The sequence below is a fragment of the Capricornis sumatraensis genome, chromosome 8, assembly GCF_032405125.1.
Source record: "Capricornis sumatraensis isolate serow.1 chromosome 8, serow.2, whole genome shotgun sequence".
In the NCBI taxonomy this organism is placed as follows: domain Eukaryota; kingdom Metazoa; phylum Chordata; class Mammalia; order Artiodactyla; family Bovidae; genus Capricornis; species Capricornis sumatraensis.
Genome location: NC_091076.1, coordinates 45,240,277 through 45,262,459, shown reverse-complemented (window position 1 = coordinate 45,262,459; position 22,183 = coordinate 45,240,277). Strand labels below are relative to the sequence as shown.

General features: G+C 39.7%; 1 protein-coding gene and 1 pseudogene across 2 annotated transcripts in view; both read right to left on the bottom strand.

The window, feature by feature from the left end:
* Positions 1–17,792: 17,792 nt before the first annotated feature.
* Positions 17,793–22,183, bottom strand: part of NAALAD2 (N-acetylated alpha-linked acidic dipeptidase 2) — a 51,202-nt gene continuing 46,811 nt past the window's right edge. For both annotated transcript variants that reach the window (XM_068979089.1, XM_068979090.1), the window contains one exon: positions 17,793–17,982. In XM_068979089.1, coding sequence (XP_068835190.1) covers positions 17,793–17,982 — 190 coding nt within the window. The remainder of the gene's footprint in view (positions 17,983–22,183) is intronic.
* LOC138083287 (elongation factor 1-alpha 1 pseudogene) lies at positions 20,384–22,093 on the bottom strand (annotated as a pseudogene).

Sequence of the window (22,183 nt, the reverse complement as noted above, 5' to 3'; positions counted from 1 at the left end):
AGGTTCCTATGCAGTATTGCTCTTTCCAGCATTGGACTTTACTTCCATCACCAGTCACATACACAGCTGGGTGTTGTTTTTGCTTTGGCTCCATCCCTTCATTCTTTCTGGAGTTATTTCTCCACTGATCTCCAGTACCATATTGGGCACCTACCGACCTGGGGAGTTCATCTTTCACTGTCCTGTCTTTTTGCCTTTTCATACTGTTCATGGGGTTCTCAAGGCAAGAATACTGAAATGTTTTGCCATTCCCTTCTCCAGTGGACCACGTTTTGTCAGAATTCTCCACCATGTCCCATCCGTCTTGGGTGGCCCTACACAGCATGGCTCATAGTTTTATTGAGTTAGACAAGACTCTGACCATGTGATCAGATTGGTTAGTTTTCTGTGATTGTGGTTTTCATTCTGTCTTCCCTCTGATGGAGAAGGATAAGAAGCTTATGGAACCTTCCTGATGGGAGAGACTGACTGAGGGGCAAACTGGGTCTTGTTCTCATGGGCGGGGCCATGCTCAGTAAACCTTAATCCAGTTTCTGTTGATGGGCAGGGCTGTGTTCCCTCTCTGTTACTTGCCCTGAGGCCAAACTGTGATGGAGATAATGAAGATAATGGCAATCTCCTTCCAAAGATCCCATGCGTGCACTGCTACACTCAGTGCCCCCAACCCTGCAGCAGGCCACCTCTGACCCACACCTCTGCCAGGGACTGCTGGACACTCACGGGCAAGTCCAGGAGAGTCTTGTGGGGTCACTGCTCCTTTCTCCTGAGTCCTGGTGCACACAAGGTTCTGTTCTGCCCTCTAAGAGTCTATTTCCCAGTCCAGTGTAAGTTCTGACAAATCTGTGATGGGATTAATGGTGACCTCCTCCTGAGGGCTTATGTCATACCCAGGTCTGCTACACCCAGAGCCCCTGTGGCAGTCCATTACTGACCGGTACCTCCACAGGAGATGCTCAAACACAGTTCTGGCTCAGGCTCCGTGGGGTTCCTGGGTCCTGGTGTGCACAAGGTTTGTAAGCCCTCTGAGCGTCTCTGGCGGGAATGGGATTTGATTCTAAACATGAATTAGCCCCTCCTACCGTCTTGCTGGGGCTTCTCCTTTGCCCTTGGATTTCCGGTATCTCCTCACAGCCGCTCCAGCGCCACGCAGCTGCAGCTCCAGAGCCTACCGTCTTACTGGGGCTTCTCTGCCCTTGGACGGTGGTAGTGGTAGGTGGCAACTGCCAACTTGTAGTTGACAAAATCTAAAATTGGGACTGCCATTTCTCTATTATAGTGTTTAGTGTTTTCTTTCTTAGTATCAAGTGTATGAATTATTTTGAAAAGATAAATGTAGTTAATTGAACTATGAACTTTCTTGATAAGGACCTCTATAGGGCTGATGGGCTACTAACAAGAATTTGCAGAGCTAAATGAAAGTAAAAGGCCCTTGGCAATTAATTTGTCCTTTGTTGGCCTTATCATTTGGGAGTTTTCTAAATCTGTATTCTTAGGTATAAATCATTGGAAAACAATGTACATCAGCAAATAACATATTTCTGTAATGGGGTGTCCAGGAGCCTCCAGTGGAGGCGTGGGTCAGCGGTGGCCTGCTCCAGCATTGGGGGCGCGGAGTTTAGCAGTGCATGCATGGGATCTTTGGAAGGAGATTACCATTACCTCCACCATAGTTTGGTGTCAAGTCAAACAACAGGGAGGGAACACAGCCCCCCCCCCCCCATCAACAGAAAATTGGATTAAAGATTTACTGAGCATGGCCCCACCCATGAGAATAAGACCCGTTTTCCCTCTCAAGCAGTCTCTCCCATCAGGAAGGTTCCACAGCCTCTTCTCCTCCTCCATCAGACTGTAGACAGAATGGAAACCACAGTCACAGAAAACTAACCAATCTGATCACATGGACCATAGCCTTGTCTAACTCAATGAAACTATGAGCCATCCTATGAGCCACTCAAGATGGATGGGTCATGGTGGAGAGTTCTGATAAAATGTGGTCCACTGGAGAAAGGAATGGCAAAAGTCAAGTGATACCTGGAGTAACCGGGAAATTTGTCCTCGGAGTACAGAATGAACCAGGGCAAAGGCTAACAGAGTTTTTCCCAGAAAACGCACTGGTCATAGCAAATACCCTCTTCCTACAACACAAGAGAAGACTCTACCCATGGACATCACCAGATGGTCAACACTAAAATCAGACTGATTATATTCTTTGCAGCCAAAGATGGAGAAGTTCTATACAGTCAGCAAAAAGAAGACCAGGAGCTGACTGTGGCTCAGATCATGAACTCCTTATTACCAAATTCAGGCTTAAGTTGAAGAAAGCAGGAAAAACCAGTAGAGCATCTGGGTAATGACCTAAATCAAATCCCTTATGATTATACAGAGGAAGCGACAAATAGATTCAAGGAATTAGATATGACACAGTGCCTGAAGAACTATGGATGGAGGTTCATGACATTGTATAGGAGGCAGGGATCAAGACCATCCTCAAGGAAAAGAAATGCAAAAAGGCCAAATGGTTGTCTGAGGAGGCTTTACAAATAGCTGAGAAAAGAAGAGAAGCTAAAGGCAAAGGAGAAGAGGAAAGATATACCTATGTGAATGCAGAGTTCCAAAGAATAGCAAGGAGAGATAAGAAAGCCTTCCTCAGTGATCAGTGCAAAGAAACAGAGGAAAACAATAGAATGGGGAAGACTAGCGATCTCTTCTAAAAAATTAGAGGTACCAATGGAACATTTCAGGCAAAGATGGGCTCAATAAAGGACAGAAATGGTATGGACCTAACAAACAGATGATATTAAGAAGAGGTGGCAAGAATACACAGAAGAACTATATAAAAAAGATCTTAATGACCCAGATCACACCCATGGTGTGATCACTCACCTAGAGCCAGACATCCTGGAATGTGAAGTCAAGTGGGCCTTAGGAAACATCACAACGAACAAAGCTAGTGGAGGTGATAGAATTCCAGTTGAGCTATTTCAAATGCTGTGAAAGTGCTGCACTCAATATGTCAGCAAATCTGGAAAACAGCAGTGGCCAAAGGACTGGGAAAGGTCAGTTTTCATTCCAACCCCAAGGAAAGGCAATGCCAAAGAATGCTCAAATTACCACACAATTGCACTCATCTCACATGCTACCAAAGTAATGCTCAAAATCCTCCCAGCTAGGCTTCAACAGTACATGAACCATAAACTTCCAGATGTTCAAGCTGGATTTAGAAAAGGCAGAGGAAGTAGAGATCAAATTGCCAACATCTGATGGATCATCAAAAAAGCAAGAGAGTTCCAGAAAAACATCTATTTCTGCTTCATTGACTATGCCAAAGTCTTTGACTGTCTGGATCACAATAAACTGTGGACAATTCTTTAAGAAGTAGAATACCAGACTACCTTACCTCTCTCCTGAGAAATCTGTATGCAGGTCAAGAAGCAACAGTCAGAACTGGACATGGAACAACAGACTGGTTCCAAATTGGGAAAGTACTACATCAAGGCTTTGTATTGTCACCCTGCTTCTTTAACTTAAATGCATAATACATCATGTGAGATGCCAGGCTGGATGAAACACAAGCTGGAATCAAGATTGCCAGTTGGAATATCAATAACCTCATATATGCAGGTAATACCACCTTTATGGAAGAAAGTGAAGAAGAACTAAAGAGACTCTTAACGAAAGTGAAAGAGGAGAGTGAAAAAGTTGGCTTAAAACTCAACATTTAGAAAACTAAGATCATGGCATCTTGTCCCATCACTTCATGGCTAATGGATTGGGAAACAGTGGAAACAGAGACATTATTTGGGGGGGCTCCAAAATCACTGCAGATGGTGACTGCAGCCATGAAATTTTTAAAAGATGTTTGCTCCTTGGAAGAAATTTTATGATCAAACTAGATTGCATATTAAAAAACAGAAACATTATTTTGCCAAGAAAGGTCTGTCTAGTCAAAGCTATAGTTTTTCCAGAAGTCACGTATGGATGTGAGAGTTGGACTATAAAGAAAGCTGAGCTCTGAAGAATTGATGCATTTGAACTGTGGTGTTGGAGAAGACTCTTGAGAGTCCCTTGGACTGCAAGGAGATCCAACCAGTCCATCCTAAAGGAGATCAGTCCTTTTTGTTCTTTGGAAGGACTGATGCTGAAGCTGAAACTTCTTTGGAAAGTACTTTGAAACTTCTTTGAAAATACTTTGGCCATCTGATGAAAAGAAGTGACTCATTGGAAAAGACCCTGATGCTGGGAAAGATTGAAGGTTGGAGGAGAAGGGGGTGACAGGATAAGATGGTTGGATGGCATCACCAACTCGAAGGACATGAGTTTGAGAAAGCTCCAGGAGTTAGTGCTGGACAGGGAGGCCTGACGTGCTGCAGTCCATGGGGTCGCAAAGAGTCAGACCTGACTGAGTGACTAAACTGTAATGGGATGAAAGAAACCATAAGTTAAAAAGAATTATTAGTTCATTAGGCAAATAAATTCACTCTTATTTCAGTCATGTAAAGCTATGATTCCTTTGTGAAAAGTTAAGAGAACCTGTCTCATCAAATTATAGGGAGAAACACTTAAACCTGAGCTTTAGTGTTTTAATGAATCAAGGACCACATGTAAAATTATTGTGTTATAAATTATAGGTCACTTCTTCCAAAGAGAGATCTGTAGCCATGCATGTGTGATCTTTTGTATATTACTATGCTTTGTCAGGTCATCTTAAGGTTAGGTTTCTTAATATTTCTTTCTTCTCTCTGTTTTGTATTGGTAGTTAATGAAATTTGTAGATTTTATTAAAGTTTTTGATAAGATACAAAAGTTTGTGACCACCTTTAAGTATTGTAGCCATTCCTTTGCTTATTTTATTTCATTTAAGGAGACATTTTTTTAGCCGCTTCTTATGTGCTGGGGATAATTGACCAAACACATGGGAAAGAAAAATTTCCATCAAGGAAAGCAAAAGGTCATCAAATAAAAACTATGCTAAAGATAATCCTGTAAAGAGTGGCTGTGAGAACATATTGGGCAGATTTTATACATAGATCTTTGGTGGGGCAGACACCAGCATCCTGAAAAAAAAAGGGCAGGATTTAACCAAATAGAAGAGGGAAGAGAAAGAGATGAAAAGACCGGGAATTGAGGGAGGACGATGGTCTCAAGAAAACTCTTGTTAGTCTGCTGAGCCCTCAAGCTTTCTGTCTTGTCCTTGCCCGTGAGCAAACAACCCAGCCTTTGGTTTTAGGTTACTCTATATTATAGTACATTGTGGTAGTACTAGAATACAACCACTAGAAACTCTGCTGATGTTCCCTTGTAAAGTGCTTTAATCTAGGCCAAATCTCATCATTAGCTCATAACTAGAATTGGCAAATGCTCCCAGGGAAGTAATCAGTAGTTGTCAGCAGTACTTGGAGAGTTTTAGTGTTGAATACATTTAGTCTTCACTGCTTCCACAGCTTTTTGATATTTCTAAAAACGTGCGTCCAATGAATTTTTTTTCTAGTTGTTCGAACTGCAGTGATTGCCTACCAATACCTACTATATCATTCCTGGGAGTGTGGAAGTCTGTATTGAAAGGTTTGCAGAGTGCAGCATGATCACATTTAGGAAGTTCATTCAGGCTGAAGATACTATAACTGTAGTACAATAGCGGAAAGGAAGTGGGTGATTGGAAAGGAAGTTGTTACATCATTTAAGTGAAAGCTATTCTTGGCCTGAATTTAGAATAACTGCCCTTGGGATTGATGGAAGTGGATGAATATAGGAGTTACTGAAAAGAGAGGAAACAGAGCAGATGATGCACTCACATTAAAAAGCAACAACAGCACAGATTAAAATCTATTCTAGTACTGTAATTATTTCTGATGTTATTGTTGTACCAAACCCATTTCTATACTTTGAAAGTCGACTAGAAGAGAAATAATTATTTCCTTGTATCTCATTTCCATGTATAAACTTGAAAGTTTGAAAGTCAATTGAAAGTTTTAAAATTCTGAGCTAATAAACACCAAAATAGCCCATGTATGCTTCTGTAAATGAGTGTTATTTATGTCCTCAGAATAGAAAAACTGGTAAATTACAAAAATACAAAAAGAAGTTTCTATCTTTGAACTTCACTGCATCCTGAACGTTATGGACTTTTCTTCAAAATGAGAACAGTGTTACTGTAGTTCTTATTATAAGAAATTAAAGCAATACAGAAAGGTGCAAAGAGTAAAAGCCCAGCACCCTGGTGTGAGCACAGTGGATATTCAGTGTGGCATCTTAACCTTTAGTTTTCTCAAAATTTTATTTTCTAACTCAAAAATAACTCATGAACAACTTACCATAAAAAGGAAAACTGTTTCAGTCTTATGGTTATTATACTGGAAGTTAACCAGTTTCCCATTGATGAATATTTAGTTTACATTTTTACTATGATGAAATGTTGCAGTATGCATCCTTGTCACATATATTGGCATTCTTTCCAATTTTCCCTAGAACAAATTTTTAGAATTTCTAAATTAAACTATATGCCTACCTTTCACATGATTTTAGTGGTTTACTTCTATGTCATTCAACATAAAAACATGTTTAAATAATGAAATTATTGTAATAGAAATTCATGGCTTTTCTAAATTTGAATTTAAAAGTCAATAATAGGGTTTGTAAATGATGTGACTCATAAGGGATTAGTCTCCACAATTTATGAGGAGCTATGTCACTTATTCGGAGAAGGCAGTGGCACGCCACTCCAGTACTCTTGCCTGGAAAATCCCATGGACAGAGGAACCTGGTAGGCTGCAGTCCATGGGATCACTAAGAGTCGGACACAACTGAGCGACTTCACTTTCACTTTTCACTTTCATGCATTGGAGAAGGAAATGGCAACCCACTCCAGTGTTCTTTCCTGGAGAATCCCAGGGATGGGGGAGCCTGGTGGGCTGCCGTCTGTGGGGTCACACAGAGTCGGACACGACTGAAGCGACTTAGCAGCAGCAGCAGCATGTCACTTATTAGCATCAATACAAACAACACTGTCAAAAAATGGCCAGAAGACCTGAATAGACATTTCTCTAAAAAAGAGATGTGAAAAGGCACATAAAAAGATGATCAAAATTGCTAGTTATTAGAGAAACGGAAATCAAATGAGATAGTGACCTCGTACCGCTCAGAATGGCTATCACCAAAAAATTCACAAACGACAAATGCTGGAGAGGGTGTGGAGAGAAGGGAGCCCTCCTGCCCTTTTCATGGGAATGTAAATTGGTGCAGCCACTGTGGGAGAACAGCATGGAGGTTCCTTAAAAAACTAAAAATAGAGCTACCCTATGGCCCTGTAATCCCACTCCTGGGCATGTATGCAGAGAAAAACATGGCCCCCAAAGATACTACACCCCAATGTTCACTGCAGCACTGTTTACAATAGCCAGCACATGGAAACAACCTAAGTGTTCATCAACAGAGGAATGATTTAGGAAGATGTGGAGTATACACACATAGGCACACACACTGGAATATTGCTCTGCCATTAAAAAGAATGAAACAAGGCCATTTGCAGCAACATGGATGGACCTAGAGAGTGTCAAACTGAGTGAAGTCAGACAGAAGAGAAATAGCCTATGACATCCCTTATCTGTGGAATCTAAAAAGAAATACAAATGAACATACAAAACAGAAAGAGACTCACAGACTTGAAAACGAATTCGCAGATGCTGGGGGTGGGGGGGAAGGGACAGTTAAGGACTCTGGGAAGGTCATGTACACACTGCTATATTTAAAATGGATAACCAAGAAAAACATATTGGATAGCGCATGGAAATCTGCTCAGTGTCATGTGCCAGCCTGGATGCTGGGCGTGGGGGGGTGGGGGGTGGGGAGTTACGGACACATATGTACGTGTGGCTGGGTCACTTCACTGTGCACCTGAAACTATCACAATATTGTTAATTGGGTATATCCCAATACAAGATGTTTTTGGTGTTGAAAAAAATAAAAACAAAAAGTTTTTAAATTCAGTAATAGGAGATTCCTTGTCAGTTCAATGGTTAGGATTCAGCAGTTTCATTGACAGGGCTCAGCCTTGATCCTGGTCCTGGTTGGGGGAACTTAGATCCCACTAGCCCCACAGCATGGCCTTAAAAAATATATAATAATAACAAAACAGGCAAAATCCCTGCAGATGGTGACGGCAGCCATGAAAGAAAAAGACGCTTGTTCCTTGGAAGAAATTTTATGACCAACCTAGATAGACAGAATATTAAAAAGCAGAGACATTACTTTGCCAAGACAGGTCCGTCTAGTCAAACCTACGGTTTTTCCAGGAGTCAGGTATGGATGTGAGCGTTGGACTATAAAGAAAGTTGAGCACCGAAGAATTGATGCTTTTGAACTGTGGTGTTGGAGAAGACTCTTGAGAGTCCCTTGGACTGCAAGGAGATCCAACCAGTCCATCCTAAAGGAAATCAGTCCTTTTTGTTCATTGGAAGGACTGATGCTGAAGCAGAAACTCCAATACTTCAGCGACCTGATGTGAAGAGCTGACTCATTGGAAAAGACTCTGATGCTGGGAAAGATTGAGGGCACCAGGAGAAGGGGATGATAGAGGATGAGATGGTTGGATGGCATCACCGGGTCAATGGACATGAGTTTGAGTAAACTCCAGGAGTTGGTGATGGACAGGGAGGCCTGGTGTGCTGCAGTCCATGGGGTCGCAAAGAGTCGGGCACAACTGAGTGACTGAACTGAACTGAAATAAAACAGGCAAAACATTTGTCACTAGCAAAATATTTCCTTGGTATTTCAAAAGTATCCTTATGAGGATCTCTTACTCAGGATGTGCACCATTGAATAGAATATGCTTAGGGAAAAAACTTTTTTTTTTTTTTTTCTTTTTGCAGGGGGATGATTCTTTGAGCTGGGAAATAGACAAATGGGAGTTTATTGTATGTTCTTTATGACGACGTAAGTCTGACTTAAGGAAGTGCTGTTCTGGGTGTAAAGTACTCAAATCAGGCACCATCCTCTTCTAGAGTGTTTTGTTGTTGTCATTTTGCTTCTGTTTTTTTAAAACATATCTGAAATGTAACATGTAAATTTAAAATGTTAATTTGATGCATACTGACATTGTAACATCATTGCCATTGTAGTGATAGTTAACACCTCTATCACCTTAGTATCCTTTTTTTGGAAGTTGGAATACATTTTCTAACAATTTTGACGATTGTATTATACTGTCAGTTCAGTTGAATTGCTCAGTCGTGTCCGACTCTTTATGACCCATGGATTGCACCATGCCAGGCTCCCTTGTCCATCACTAAGTCGCGGAGTTTACTCAAACTCATGTCCATGGAGTTGGTGATGCCATCCAACCTCTCATCTTCTGTCGTACCATTCTCCTCCCACCTTCATTCTTTCCCAGCATCAGGGTCTTTTCCAATGAGTCAGCTCTTCACATCAGGTGGCCAAAGTATTGGAGTTTCTGCTTCAGCATCAGTCCTTCCAATGAATATTCAGGACTGATTTCCTTTAGGATGAACTGGTTGGATCTCCTTTCAGCCCAACGGACTCTCAAGTCTCTTCTCCAAAACCACAGTTCAAAAGCATCAGTTCTTCAATGCTCAGCTTTCCTTATAGTCCAACTCTCACATCCATACATGACTACTGGAAAAACCATAGCCTTGACTAGATAGAGCTTTGTTGGCAAAGTAATGTCTCTGCTTTTGAATATGCTATCTAGGTTGGTCATAACTTTCCTTCGAAGGAGTAAGCATCTTTTAATTTCACGGCTCCAATCACCATCTGCAGTGATTTTGGAGCCCCCCAAAATAAAGTCTGACACTGTTTCCCCACCTATTTGCCATGAAGTGATGGGACCAGACACCATGATCTTAGTTTTCTGAATGTTGAGCTTTAAGCCAACTTTTTCACTCTCTTTTACTTTCATCAAGAGGCTCTTTAATTCTTCACTTTCTGCCACAAAAGTGGTGTCATCTACATATCTGAGGTTATTGATATTTCTCCCAGCAATCTTCATTCCAGCTTGTTTTTCATCCAGCCCAGCATTTCTCATGATGTACTTTGCATATAATTAAATAAGCGGGGTGACAATATACAGCCTTGACGTCCTCCTTTTCCTATTTGGAACCAGTCTGTTATTCCATGTCCAGTTCTAACTGTTGCTTCCTGACCTGCATACAGATTTCTCAAGAGGCAGGTCAGGCGGTCTGGTATTTCCATCTCTTTCAGCATTTTCCACAGTTTATTGTAATCATCACAATTTTGATGATAGTATTGTAATATACTGTAGCATGCATTATATCTCGAGATTTTTTTTTGTTACCATTTATTGTAAATTTGTACCCTAAGCAACAGTTTTGTCCACTGCTTAACTTGTTGAGTTAATCACCACTTTATTGTTTCTGCAAGTTTGACTTTTAAACTTCAAAACATAAGTGTTAACATATAGTACTCATCTTTTTCTGTCTGACATCTCAGCATAATGTGCCTAGGCCATCCATGTTCTCACAAATGGCAGTATGCCCTACTTTGTGGCTGAATAATATTCCATTATATATGTATTAAATAGCATGTTTTCTTTATTCATTCACTGATGGACACTAAGTTTTTCCCATATCTTGGCTATTATAATCTGGCCGTAACCTCTGGAGCACACATATCTTTTCAAGTTATTGGTTTCACTTTCTTCCCAGAAGTGGAAGTGCTGTGTCATGTTAGTCCTTCCTTTCACTTTGGGGGGAACGTCCATACTGTATAGGGGCTTCCCTGGAGGCTCAGAGGTTACAGCGTCTGCCTGCAATGCAGAGACCTGGGTTCAATCCCTGGATTGGGAAGATCCCCTGGAGAAGGAAATGGCAACCCACTCCAATATTCTTGCCTGGAGAATCCCATGGACAGAGGAGCGTGCTAGGCTACAGTCCATGGGGTTGCAAAGAGTCAGACACGACTGAGCAACTTCACTTTCAGTTTTCCATACTGTATACCAAGGATTCCCTTTTCTCCACATTCTCACCAGCACTCGTTATTTCTTGTTTTTTTTTTTTTTTTTTTTTTAATAATAGCCATTTTAACAGATATGAGATAGTTTAATTTGCATTTCCCTGATGATTATTTGTATTGAGCATCTTTTCATGTACCTGTTGGCCATCTGTATGTCTTTGGGAAAATGTCTATGTAGGTCTTCAGCCCACTTTTTTTTTTTTTTTAAGTTTATTAATTTTTTAATTGGTGGATAGTTGCTTTACAAATTTGTGTTGGTTTCTACTCTACAATAACACAAATCAGTCATAATTATATACATATTAATATACATATATACAGAAATACACACATATATCTCTTCCCTCCTGAACCTCCCTTCCCTCCCCCATCGCACCCCGCTAGGTCATCACAGAATACTAGGTTGGGCTCCCGTGTTATTTAGCAACTTCCCACTATCTGTTTTATACATGATAGTGTATATATGTGCTTTCTTATGGGATCCTGCCCATTTTTAGGTCAGATTATTTGCATTTTTGTTCCTTAGTTATGTGAGTTCTCTCTATATTTTGGATACTAACCCCTTACCATAAACTGATTTACAAAAAGTTTCTCTCATTCTGTAGGTTGCCTTTTCATTTGGCTTTTATTATTCTTTTCTGTGTAAAATCTTTTAAATTTGATGGAGTCCTATTTGTTGATTGTTGCTTTTGTTGTCACATCCAAAAAAATCATTGCTAACACCAATGTTGAGGAATTTCCTCCCTATGTTTTCTTCTAAGAATTTTAAACTATCAGAACTTATGTTTAGATCTTTGACATATTTCAAGTTACAAGTGGTGTAAGATAATGGTTCATTCTCATCATCTTTTCATTTATGGTTTTCCTTTGCTGTGCAGTAGCTTTTAAGTTTAATCCATTTCTTTATTTTAGTTTTTATTTTCATTACTCTAGGTTGTGGACTGATAAGGATCTTGCTGTGATTTATGTCAAGTGTACTGACTATATTTTCCTAAGAATCTTAAGATATCCAGCCTTACATTTGGGTCTTTAATGCCCAGTTTTGAGTTTATTTTTGAGTAAATTTGAATTTATTTTTGTGTATGACATTAGTGTTCTAATTGCATTCTTTTACATGTAGCTGTCCAGTTTTCCCAGCACCATTTATTTATTGAAGAGACTATCTTTTCTCCATTGTATATGCTTGCCTCCCTTGTCATAGATTAATTGACCATAAGTACATAGGTTTATTTCTGGGGTTTCTATGCTGTTCCACTGACCTATGTGTTTTGTCTGTTTTTCTGATACTACCATACTATTTTGGTTACTGTAGCTTTGTAATATAGCCTGAAGTCAGGGGATGTGATTCTTCCTGCTCTGTTCTTCTTTCTCAGATTGTTTTGACTATTCAGGTTCTTATGTGTCCATACAAACTTTCAAATGATCTGTTCTAGCCAGAGCAGAAAACCCCGGTTATAAAGGATGGTGAAAGTGGGCCTCCTTGCCTTGTTTCCCTGATCTTAGAGGAATGCCTTTCAGCTTTTCTTTACTGAGTATCTGTTAACTTTATTGAGTATCTGTCTTTATTGAGTATCTGAGTATCTATTGCCTTTATTATGTTGAGGTATGTACCTTTATACCCAGTTTGCCTAGGGAGTTTTAATCATTAAACGATGTTATATTTTATCAAATGCTTTTCTGCATCTATGTAGTTTTTATCTTTTATTAATGTTATGTATTACATTTATTGATTTGCATGTTGAACCATCTTTGCATACAAGGATAAATCCCATCTGATCATGATGTATAACCCCTTTGTGTCTTCTTGAATTGTTTGCTAAGATTTTGTTGAATGTTTTGTAGCTAAACTCCTTAGGGACATTGCTCTATTGTTTTCTTTAAGTGTTCTTATCTAGCTTTAGAATCAGGGTAATTAGAGGCCTCAAAAAATGAATTTGGAAGTATTTCCTCCTCTTCACTTTTTGAAAGACTTTGAGAAGGACTGATATTTTCTTTTAAATGTTTTGTAGAATTTGCTAATGAAGCCATCCAGTCCTGGGGTTGTGTTGGGAGTTTTTTGATTACTGATTTAAACTCTTTGCTTGTTACTGGTCTGTTCACATTTTCTACTTTGTCCTGATGCAGTCTTGGTAGTTTGTGTTTATAGTGTATCCATTTCTTCTAGGCTATCTTGTGGGCATATAATTGTTCATAATAGTCTCATATGGTCTTTAATATTTCTGTAGTGTCTTCCTTTTCATTTCTGAGGTTTTTTTTTTTTTCTAGTCTGGTTAAAGGTTTTGTTGGTTTTGTTTATCTATCAAAGAGTCAGCTCTAATTTCGTTAGTTCTATTTCCCCCCCCTCTGATATCTATTTCATGTATTTCCACTTTGATCTTGATTATTTCCTTCCTTCCTCCTGATAACTTTTTCTAGACCCTTGAGGTATAAAGTTAGGGTTTTGGTTTTTTTTTTGAGATTTAATTAATATATGAACTTATTTGCTATAGTCTGTCCTCTTCGAACTGCTTTTCCTGCATCCCATAAGATTTGATAGGTTATATTTCCATTTTCATTTGTTGTGAGATAATTTTTTTCCCCGACTCACTGGTTTAGCAGAAGTGTCTTGTTTATTTTCCATGTATGTGTAGATTTTCCAGCTTTCCTCTTGTTGATTTCTAGCTTCACACCATTGCTATCCAAAGAGGCAGTTGTCATGATTTCACTGTTTGTTGAGATGCGTTTTTGCTTTCATTTCTTTTCATGTCATTTATGATCGATCCTAGATAATGTTCTGTGTGCACTTGAGAGGTATATTCTGCTGCTCATTTCAAATGATATATGTGTCTATTAAGGTCCTTTGTTACAGGTGTGGTTAAGTTTCAGTATTTGTTATTGAATTTATGTGGATTATCAGTGGTCACTTATCAGTGGGATATCAAAAGCCTCTAGTACTATTGCGTTATCTGTCTCTCCATTTTGATCTGTTAGAACTTGCTTAACAAATTTCACTGTGCCAATGTGGGGTTTATGACTGCTGTATCTTCTGGATGTTTTGACCTTTTTATCATTATACGGTGACCTTTTGTCTTTTATCATTTTTGGCATCAAGTCTGTTTTGTCTGGCTGTACCGGCTTTCATTTGCTTTCCAATTGCATGGAAATCTCTTACACTCAAATCTTTACCCTGAGCCTCTGTGTATCTTTAGAGCTGAAAAAAGTTAAGTCTTTGTAATCCATCTAGCCACTCTGTGCCTTTGACTAAAAATCTGAATTTATTATATGTAGAGTGATTATTGCTATGTAAGTACTCCTTACTGCCATCTTTTTTCACTCTCTCTGTCTACCTTTGTAAGATAGTGATTTTTCCATGGTGATTTGATCAGTCTGCCCTCGTTTTTATGTTTGGTGACTACTCTAAAGTTTTTCCATGTATTTTTGCAAGTATGAACATCTCATAGATAAAATCATCCTACAGAAAAAAAAAAAGACTTAAAAAGTAGTTCAAATGAACATTTTGTGTGTTGAACATGTGGTTGGACACATTCACTATCTAATGTCCTTAGTTTATTACATTGTATGCAAATAATTGTTGTTCTGTTGGAATAATCAATTGTTGATTAAAAATGATAGAAACAAAATAACTTACCACTTTAGTAAACATTAAGTTGCAAAGGTTACTATTTTTCTCTAAACTCAGAGTTCTAACCACACCTGATGCTTCAGCAATATGTCTTCCTTCTAGAAAGCTACCAGTAGGCAAAACATAAGACTTATAAACTTTTCTATTTTGTCCTCTTTAGAAATGATGTAATAGAAGTTGGATGGAACCTTAACAATCCTCACTCTTGAAGAAACTGATGCCCCAAAATACATAGAGATTTACCCACTTGGGACAGTAGTAAAGAGTGACTTCTGGGTCATAAGCAAATATTGTCCCTACTATCCAGTGCTTTAAGTCAAAAATGAAAATACAATTACTCCTGTGTCCTAAAATAAGTTTTATGCTAAGGAACTAAAAAGCCTCTTAAAGAAAGTGAAAGTGGAGAGTGAAAAAGTTGGCTTAAAGCTCAACATTCAGAAAATGAAGATCGTGGCATCTGGTCCCATCACTTCATGGGAAATAGATGGGGAAACAGTGGAAACAGTCTCAGACTTTATTTTGGGGGGCTCCAAAATCACTGCAGATGGTGACTGCTGCCATGAAATTAAAAGACGCTTACTCCTTGGAAAAAAAGTTATGACCAACCTAGATAGTATATTCAAAAGCAGAGACATTACTCTGCCAACAAAAGTCTGTCTAGTCAAGGCTATGGTTTTTCCTGTGGTCATGTATGGATGTGAGAGTTGGACTGTGAAGAAAGCTGAGTGCTGAAGAATTGATGCTTTTGAACTGTGGTGTTGGAGAAGACTCTTGAGAGTCCCTTGGACTGCAAGGTCCAACCAGTCCATCCTAAAGGAGATCAGCCCTGGGTGTTCATTGGAAGGACTGATACTGAAGCTGAAACTTCAATACTTTGGCCACCTCATGCAAAGAGTTGACTCATTGGAAAAGACCCTGATGCTGGGAGGGATTGGGGGCAGGAGGAGAAGGGGACAACAGAGGATAAGTTGGCTGGATGGTATCACTGACTCGATGGACATGAGTCTGAGTGAACTCCGGGAGTTGGTGATGGACAGGGAGGCCTGGCGTGCTGTGATTCATGGGGTTGCACAGTTGGACACGACTGAGCGACTGAACTGAACTGAACATAACAGTAGAAAATTATATCCCTATGTTTGCTAAAACAATCTTTACAAAGGTCTAATATGATTTATAAATTTTTTATTTCATAAGTACTATCTTTTATTGTCCTTTAAAGCTTCTGATTGTAGTCAGTGTGCCTGCCTCCCTATGAGGGTTCATCTGATTTTGCTTCTCTTTTTGGCAAAATAATTGAACAACCAAGCTTTAGGAAGCTTTCATCTTAGATTACCCACAATTCTGAATCATTAGGCCCTTCATGAAAGTTTGTATAAGCTGGTATGATTCTGTTCAACAGGACTGAGTATGAAGATTTGTGGCAACTACAGCAGACGTGTGGACAACACAGGTTTCAACTGCACAGGTCTGTTTACCTGATTTTTTTCACTAAATACATACAACAGTACTTCACGAATGCATGAAGTTGGTTGAACGCATGCATGCAGAAGCAAGGATATGGAGTGACCAACTGGCAAGTTATATACATGGATTTCCAGTTGCACAGAGTCAGCACCCCTAACCCTCATGTTCTTCAAGGGTCAACTATTTTCACCTGTCAGACATATTATCCAGTAAGGCTGAAGCTATCAAAAGCATAGCTATTACACTTTTCTTTCCATTTGTACTCCATAATGATTTCACAGAAGGTGAGGCAGCAGGAGGAAGCCAGGGAGGGTGTAAATTTAGCCACAAACTCTCCATTCACAGAAGGATTTTTAAAGCTTAAAAATGTATATATTTATATATGTGTATATACATATATATCAGTATTACATGCATATTTGTATAATTTTATTTTTAAATGTCAAAATAAAGAGAAAGCAAGCTAGGAGACAATTCAATCACTTTCCTTTTAGGAAAAAAATTGATGTATTCTGCTAAATTTTATGATATTTATTAGAGAAAGGTAGAATTTCAATATTTTTTTCAATAACTGACTTACTAAAAATTATGAGAAAACATGGAAAACTAAGCTATTCCAATTTGCTTGTCAGATTTTGTTTCTTGGTAATAACATTTGTTAAGGTATCGCTGTTACACATATTAAGTGGACAATTTGATGAGGTTTGACAAATATGTATACCTGTATAAACATCATCCAGATCATGATAGAGAAAACTCCCATAATGCCAGAAACTTCCCTCTGTGCCACAAATCTCCCTGACCCTTACTTGACCCATGCAATCATTGATATAATTTCTAATACCATTTTGAAACTAATACCACTTTGCTTCTTCGTGTATTAAGAAGAATCTCATACTAAGCATTCTTTTGCATCTGGCTTCTTGCCCTCAACAAAGTCTGCCAATAATGTTACATGGACTGGCAATTCTTTCATTTTATTGCTGAGTCCATACAACAGTTTATTCATTCATCTATTGATGGACATTTACATTCAGTTCAGTCGCTCTGTCATGCCCGACTCTGCGACCCCGTGAACTGCAGCACATCTCATCCTCTGTCATCCCCTTCTCCTTCTGCATTCAATCTTTCCTTAGTTATTTGCCCATTAAGCTGCAATGAACGTCAAGAGTCTTGGTGATCACGTTTTTACTTTTCCTTAGTAAATACCTGGAAGTAGAATTTGAGCTATAAGTATATATTTAACTTTATAAAAAAGTGCCAGATTGTCTTCTGAAGTGGTTGAACTGTTTAACATTCTAGCCAACAATGTATGAAGAGTTTAAGTTCCTTGCCATATTGTATTTTGGGGAATTTTCATTTACTTCATCTCTTTCTCCATATGCATGCATGTCCGTGCTCAGTCATGTCCTTGGACAGTAGCCAGCTAGGCTTCCCTGTCCATGGTACTTTCCAGGCAGGAATACTGGAGTGGGTTGCCATTTCTTACTCCATTCTACTACAAATGATGAAGTTCTTTGGTTTGTTTTATTGGATTAGCACTTTGACGATGAAGTTTTAAATTTTTAGAGCCAAAAATCTCTTTACCGATGAACAAGCTGGAAGTCTAAAGTCAAAACATGACATTAAAAGCAAACTTTTAGCATACTCTGGCTTTATGTGTTATCAGAAAGATAGATTTTATCCTCAGACTTTTAATGGCAGCCAGTTACCTGAGACTTTACTATAAGAATTCTTTCAGAGTCCCTGCCGCTGCTTGGATTGTAAAGGCTGCAATAGAAATGTGTTTCTTCACTTCTTTCCAGGCTGAATGAGGATCTGCTTTATTTTCAATATCAAACATAGCATCAAAGATGCCAGGAAATGATTCACCAGCATATTTGTTGTGGCTGCTTGGAGCAAAGATGATGTGCCTAAAAGAAAAAAACACAGAGAACAGGCTGAGCTAAAGAGTACTCATGCATTACATTTCACATGCTTTTCCTTTCTCTTTTGTGGTGTCTTTGTTAGATCGCATTCATAATGAAATATTGTGTCTCCTCCTGACATCTACTTTTGTTACTCCAAAGTAAAACCTTATGTTGTCGGTTTGAGACACTTAGGCAATGGTATAATTTTAAGCAAAGAAAGGAGTTGATAAGATCTGTCTAGCAAATCATATCATGTTATCAACCCAAGCAGCTGGAAATAAGCAGATATTTTCCTGTAAGTTATAGGCATTAGTTGTCTAACTGCCTAGACATCCACAGACATCCATAAAGCATGGATAATTTATGGATATTTTAAAATAAGAGATTAAAAAATAATTACATTTGTGTTGCCTTTTTTAAAGATTCCACAAGAATGACAGTTATTCCCAATATTCTTCAGAATTAAAAAGCAATAAGCAAAGTAGCTTATATTTCAAAAATATCATAATTAGTAAGGATAACAAAGCCCATTCCACAAAGGTAAAGCAGCTATATATGGGTTGCCCACAAAGACACACTTATTTCCAATCTAGAAGGAAAGTCTGCACCTGATTTCCTGCTTCATGTCATAAGTAGCTCAGGAGATCAAGAAACTTCTCTCTCCACTGTGTGGAATTCTACCTTGCAGAAAGGGACATATTGGATTAATCACTCTTATCAGGAATTAGGCCTGGACTTCCCTGGTGGTCCAGTAATTAAGGAAATCCACCTGTCAACGCAGGGGACATGGGTTCAAGCCCTGGTCCAGGAAGACTCCACACGCTGCGGGACAACCAAGACCGTGTGCCACAACTGCTGAGCCCACACTCACTCGAGCTTGCACAGCCCAGAGACCATGCTCTACAATGAGAGAGGCCACTGCAATAGGCCCAGGCACCACTATCAGAGTGGCCCCCCTTGCCACAACCAGAGAAAGACTGCTCTCAGCAAGGATGATCCAGCACAGACAAAGTAAATTAAAGGCAGCTGCGGGCGGCCGGGGGCAGTGCTTCAGATCCCTTCTTTAAAAAAAAAAAAAAAAAAGGAATTAGGCCTAACAGTCAAACCCTAGAGCTGCTTCAGAATGTAAAGCTACTATATGACAAAATATAGAACTCTTCTGTAAGATTTAATGATCAAAGACATTTATAATGACATCATTTAGATTTCCCAGAGTATATCAGGATTTATTGCTTTGGCTCTTGAAATTTAGTATGGCCCTAAGTGGATCGTCCTTAATGAAACAGGTATACATGCTGAACTGTTTATAAACATTAAGTCTGACCTATATATAAGCTGAGATACTAGAGATACAGGTCACAGGTATTCCTTAGTACATATGCCATCTTCTGGAGAACTGTAGAGGGGGAGTATTGTACAATATTATTGATTCAAGAATTAAGAAAACCTGGTAAAATTGTAGATGAGGTGTTTCCTTAATTTTTCTTCTTATCATCAGTGTTTAGAAACACCATAGGTTCCTGTACATGGATTTTGTGTCCTATAACTTTACAGATTTCATTTATTCTAATATTGGGTTGGCCAAAAGGTACATTTGAGTTTTTCCATAGACCTTTCAGAAAAACCTGAACAAACTTTTTGGCCAACCCAAGTTTATTTGTGGAATCATTAGGATTTTCTTCTGCAATAGTAACAGTAATTTCTTCCTGATTTGGATGTCTTTGTTTATTTTTCCAAACTGCTACGGCCAGGACTTCCAATACTGTGTTGAATAAAAATGGTGAGAGTGGGCATACTTGCCTTGTTCCTGATCTTAAAGGAAATGCCTTGGGGTTCTCACCATTGAGCATAAAGGCAGCTGTGGTTTTGTCATATATGGGCTATGTTATATTGCCACATATTGCTTCTGTATCCAGTTTGTTGAGACTTTTTTTTTTTAAATCAGCCTTGCCATGGCACGTGGAATCTAAGCTCCCTGATGAGAGGCTGAACACATGCCCCCTCTAGAGGGAGCGTCAAGTTTTAACCACTGGACCACCAGGGGAGTTCCACTGTTCCTGTTAACAACTTTCTTGACATGTTAATTACAGCTTGTCTTAGGGTGGGGATCTTTTGAGTTCATCTTATTCGCACTCTCTGGGTTTCCGGATCTGGATGTCTGTTTCCTTCCCCAGGTTAGGGACATTTTCAGTTCCTTCTGGAACCTCTATAAGACACACATTGTTCCACCTGATGTTGTCCCAGAGTTGTCCCTTCAACTGTCATCACTTTTTAAAAACCCTTCTTACTTTTTGTTGCTCTGTGAGTTCCACTGCCTGTGTTCCAAGTCACTGATTCTTCTGCTTTGTCTAGTCTGCTAGTGAACCCGTCCAGTGCATTTCTCTTTTTTTTTTTTTTTTCTCATTAAACTTTTTTTAATGGGTCTCAAATTCTGTGACAGATTTTTGGTCAAGTTGTTTTCATTAAAAAGTACTGATTTTAAAAACTAATAACTTAAACTGCCACACACAAAACATATGGTCCACAAAAACATTCTCCTTTCCTTCTGAAGGTTTTACGATGCATTGTTATCATTAACCAGTCTTTTACTATTAAACTTAAATGGCCAATTGAGACAAACAGTTCTGAGACCGTTCTTCCACCACTGATTAAGACTGGGGTGGCAGGTATTGGGGATAATATTCATTTAGCCTTCTGAGCTTTCTGGGCAGACTTGGTGACCTTGCCAGCTCCAGCTGCCTTCTTGTCCACTGCTTTGATGACACCCACAGCAACTGTCTGTCTCATGTCACGCACAGCAAAACGGCCCAGGGGAGGATAATCAGAAAAGCTCTCGACACACATAGGCTTGCCAGGAACCATATCAACGATGGCAGCGTCACCAGATTTCAAGAATTTAGGGCCATCTTCCAGCTTTTTCCCAGAACGACGATCAATCTTCTCCTTCAGCTCAGCAAACTTGCAAGCAATGTGAGCTGTGTGACAATCCAGCACAGGTGCATATCCAGCACTGATTTGGCCTGGATGGTTCAAAATAATCACCTGAGCTGTGAAGCCAGCAGCTTCCATGGGTGGATCATTTTTGCTGTCACCAGCCACATTGCCACGACGGACATCTTTGACAGACACGTTCTTGACATTGAAGCCCACATTGTCCCCAGGAAGGGCTTCACTCAGTGCTTCATGGTGCATTTCTACAGACTTCACCTCAGTTGTTACATTGACTGGAGCAAAGGTGACCACCATGCCAGGTTTGAGAACACCAGTCTCCACACGACCCACAGGGACAGTACCAATACCACCAATTTTATAGACATCCTGGAGAGGCAAACGCAAGGGTTTGTCAGTTGGGCGAGTTGGTGGCAGGATGCAATCCAGAGCTTCAAGCAGGGTGGTTCCACTGGCATTGCCGTCCTTACGGGTGACTTTCCATCCCTTGAACCATGGCATGTTAGCACTTGGCTCCAGCATGTTGTCACCATTCCAGCCAGAAATTGGCACAAATGCTACTGTGTCGGGGTTGTAGCCAATTTTCTTAATGTAGGTGCTGACTTCCTTAACAATTTCCTCGTATCTCTTCTGGCTATAGGGTGGCTCAGTAGAATCCATTTTGTTAACGCCAACAATTAGTTGTTTCACACCCAGGGTGTAAGCCAGAAGGGCATGCTCACGGGTCTGCCCGTTCTTGGAGATACCGGCTTCAAATTCGCCAACACCAGCAGCAACAATCAGGACAGCACAGTCAGCCTGGGATGTGCCTGTAATCATGTTTTTGATGAAGTCTCTGTGTCCTGGGGCATCAGTGATGGTAACATAGTACTTGCTGGTCTCAAATTTCCACAGGGAGATATCAATGGTAATACCACGCTCACGTTCAGCTTTCAGTTTGTCCAAGACCCAGGCATATTTGAAGGAGCCCTTTCCCATCTCGGCAGCCTCCTTCTCGAACTTTTCAATTGTTCTCTTGTCGATCCCGCCACATTTGTAGATCAGATGGCCAGTCGTGGTAGACTTCCCTGAATCTACGTGCCCAATGACAACGATGTTGATGTGGGTCTTCTCCTTTCCCATTTTGGCTTAGGTTTAACGGTGGTTTTCACGACACCTGTGTCCTGGCGGCAAACCCGTTGCGAAAAAGCCAGTGCATTTCTCAATTGCATTAACGTATTCTTTCTTTTAACTCCACACCTTCTATTTGGTGCAG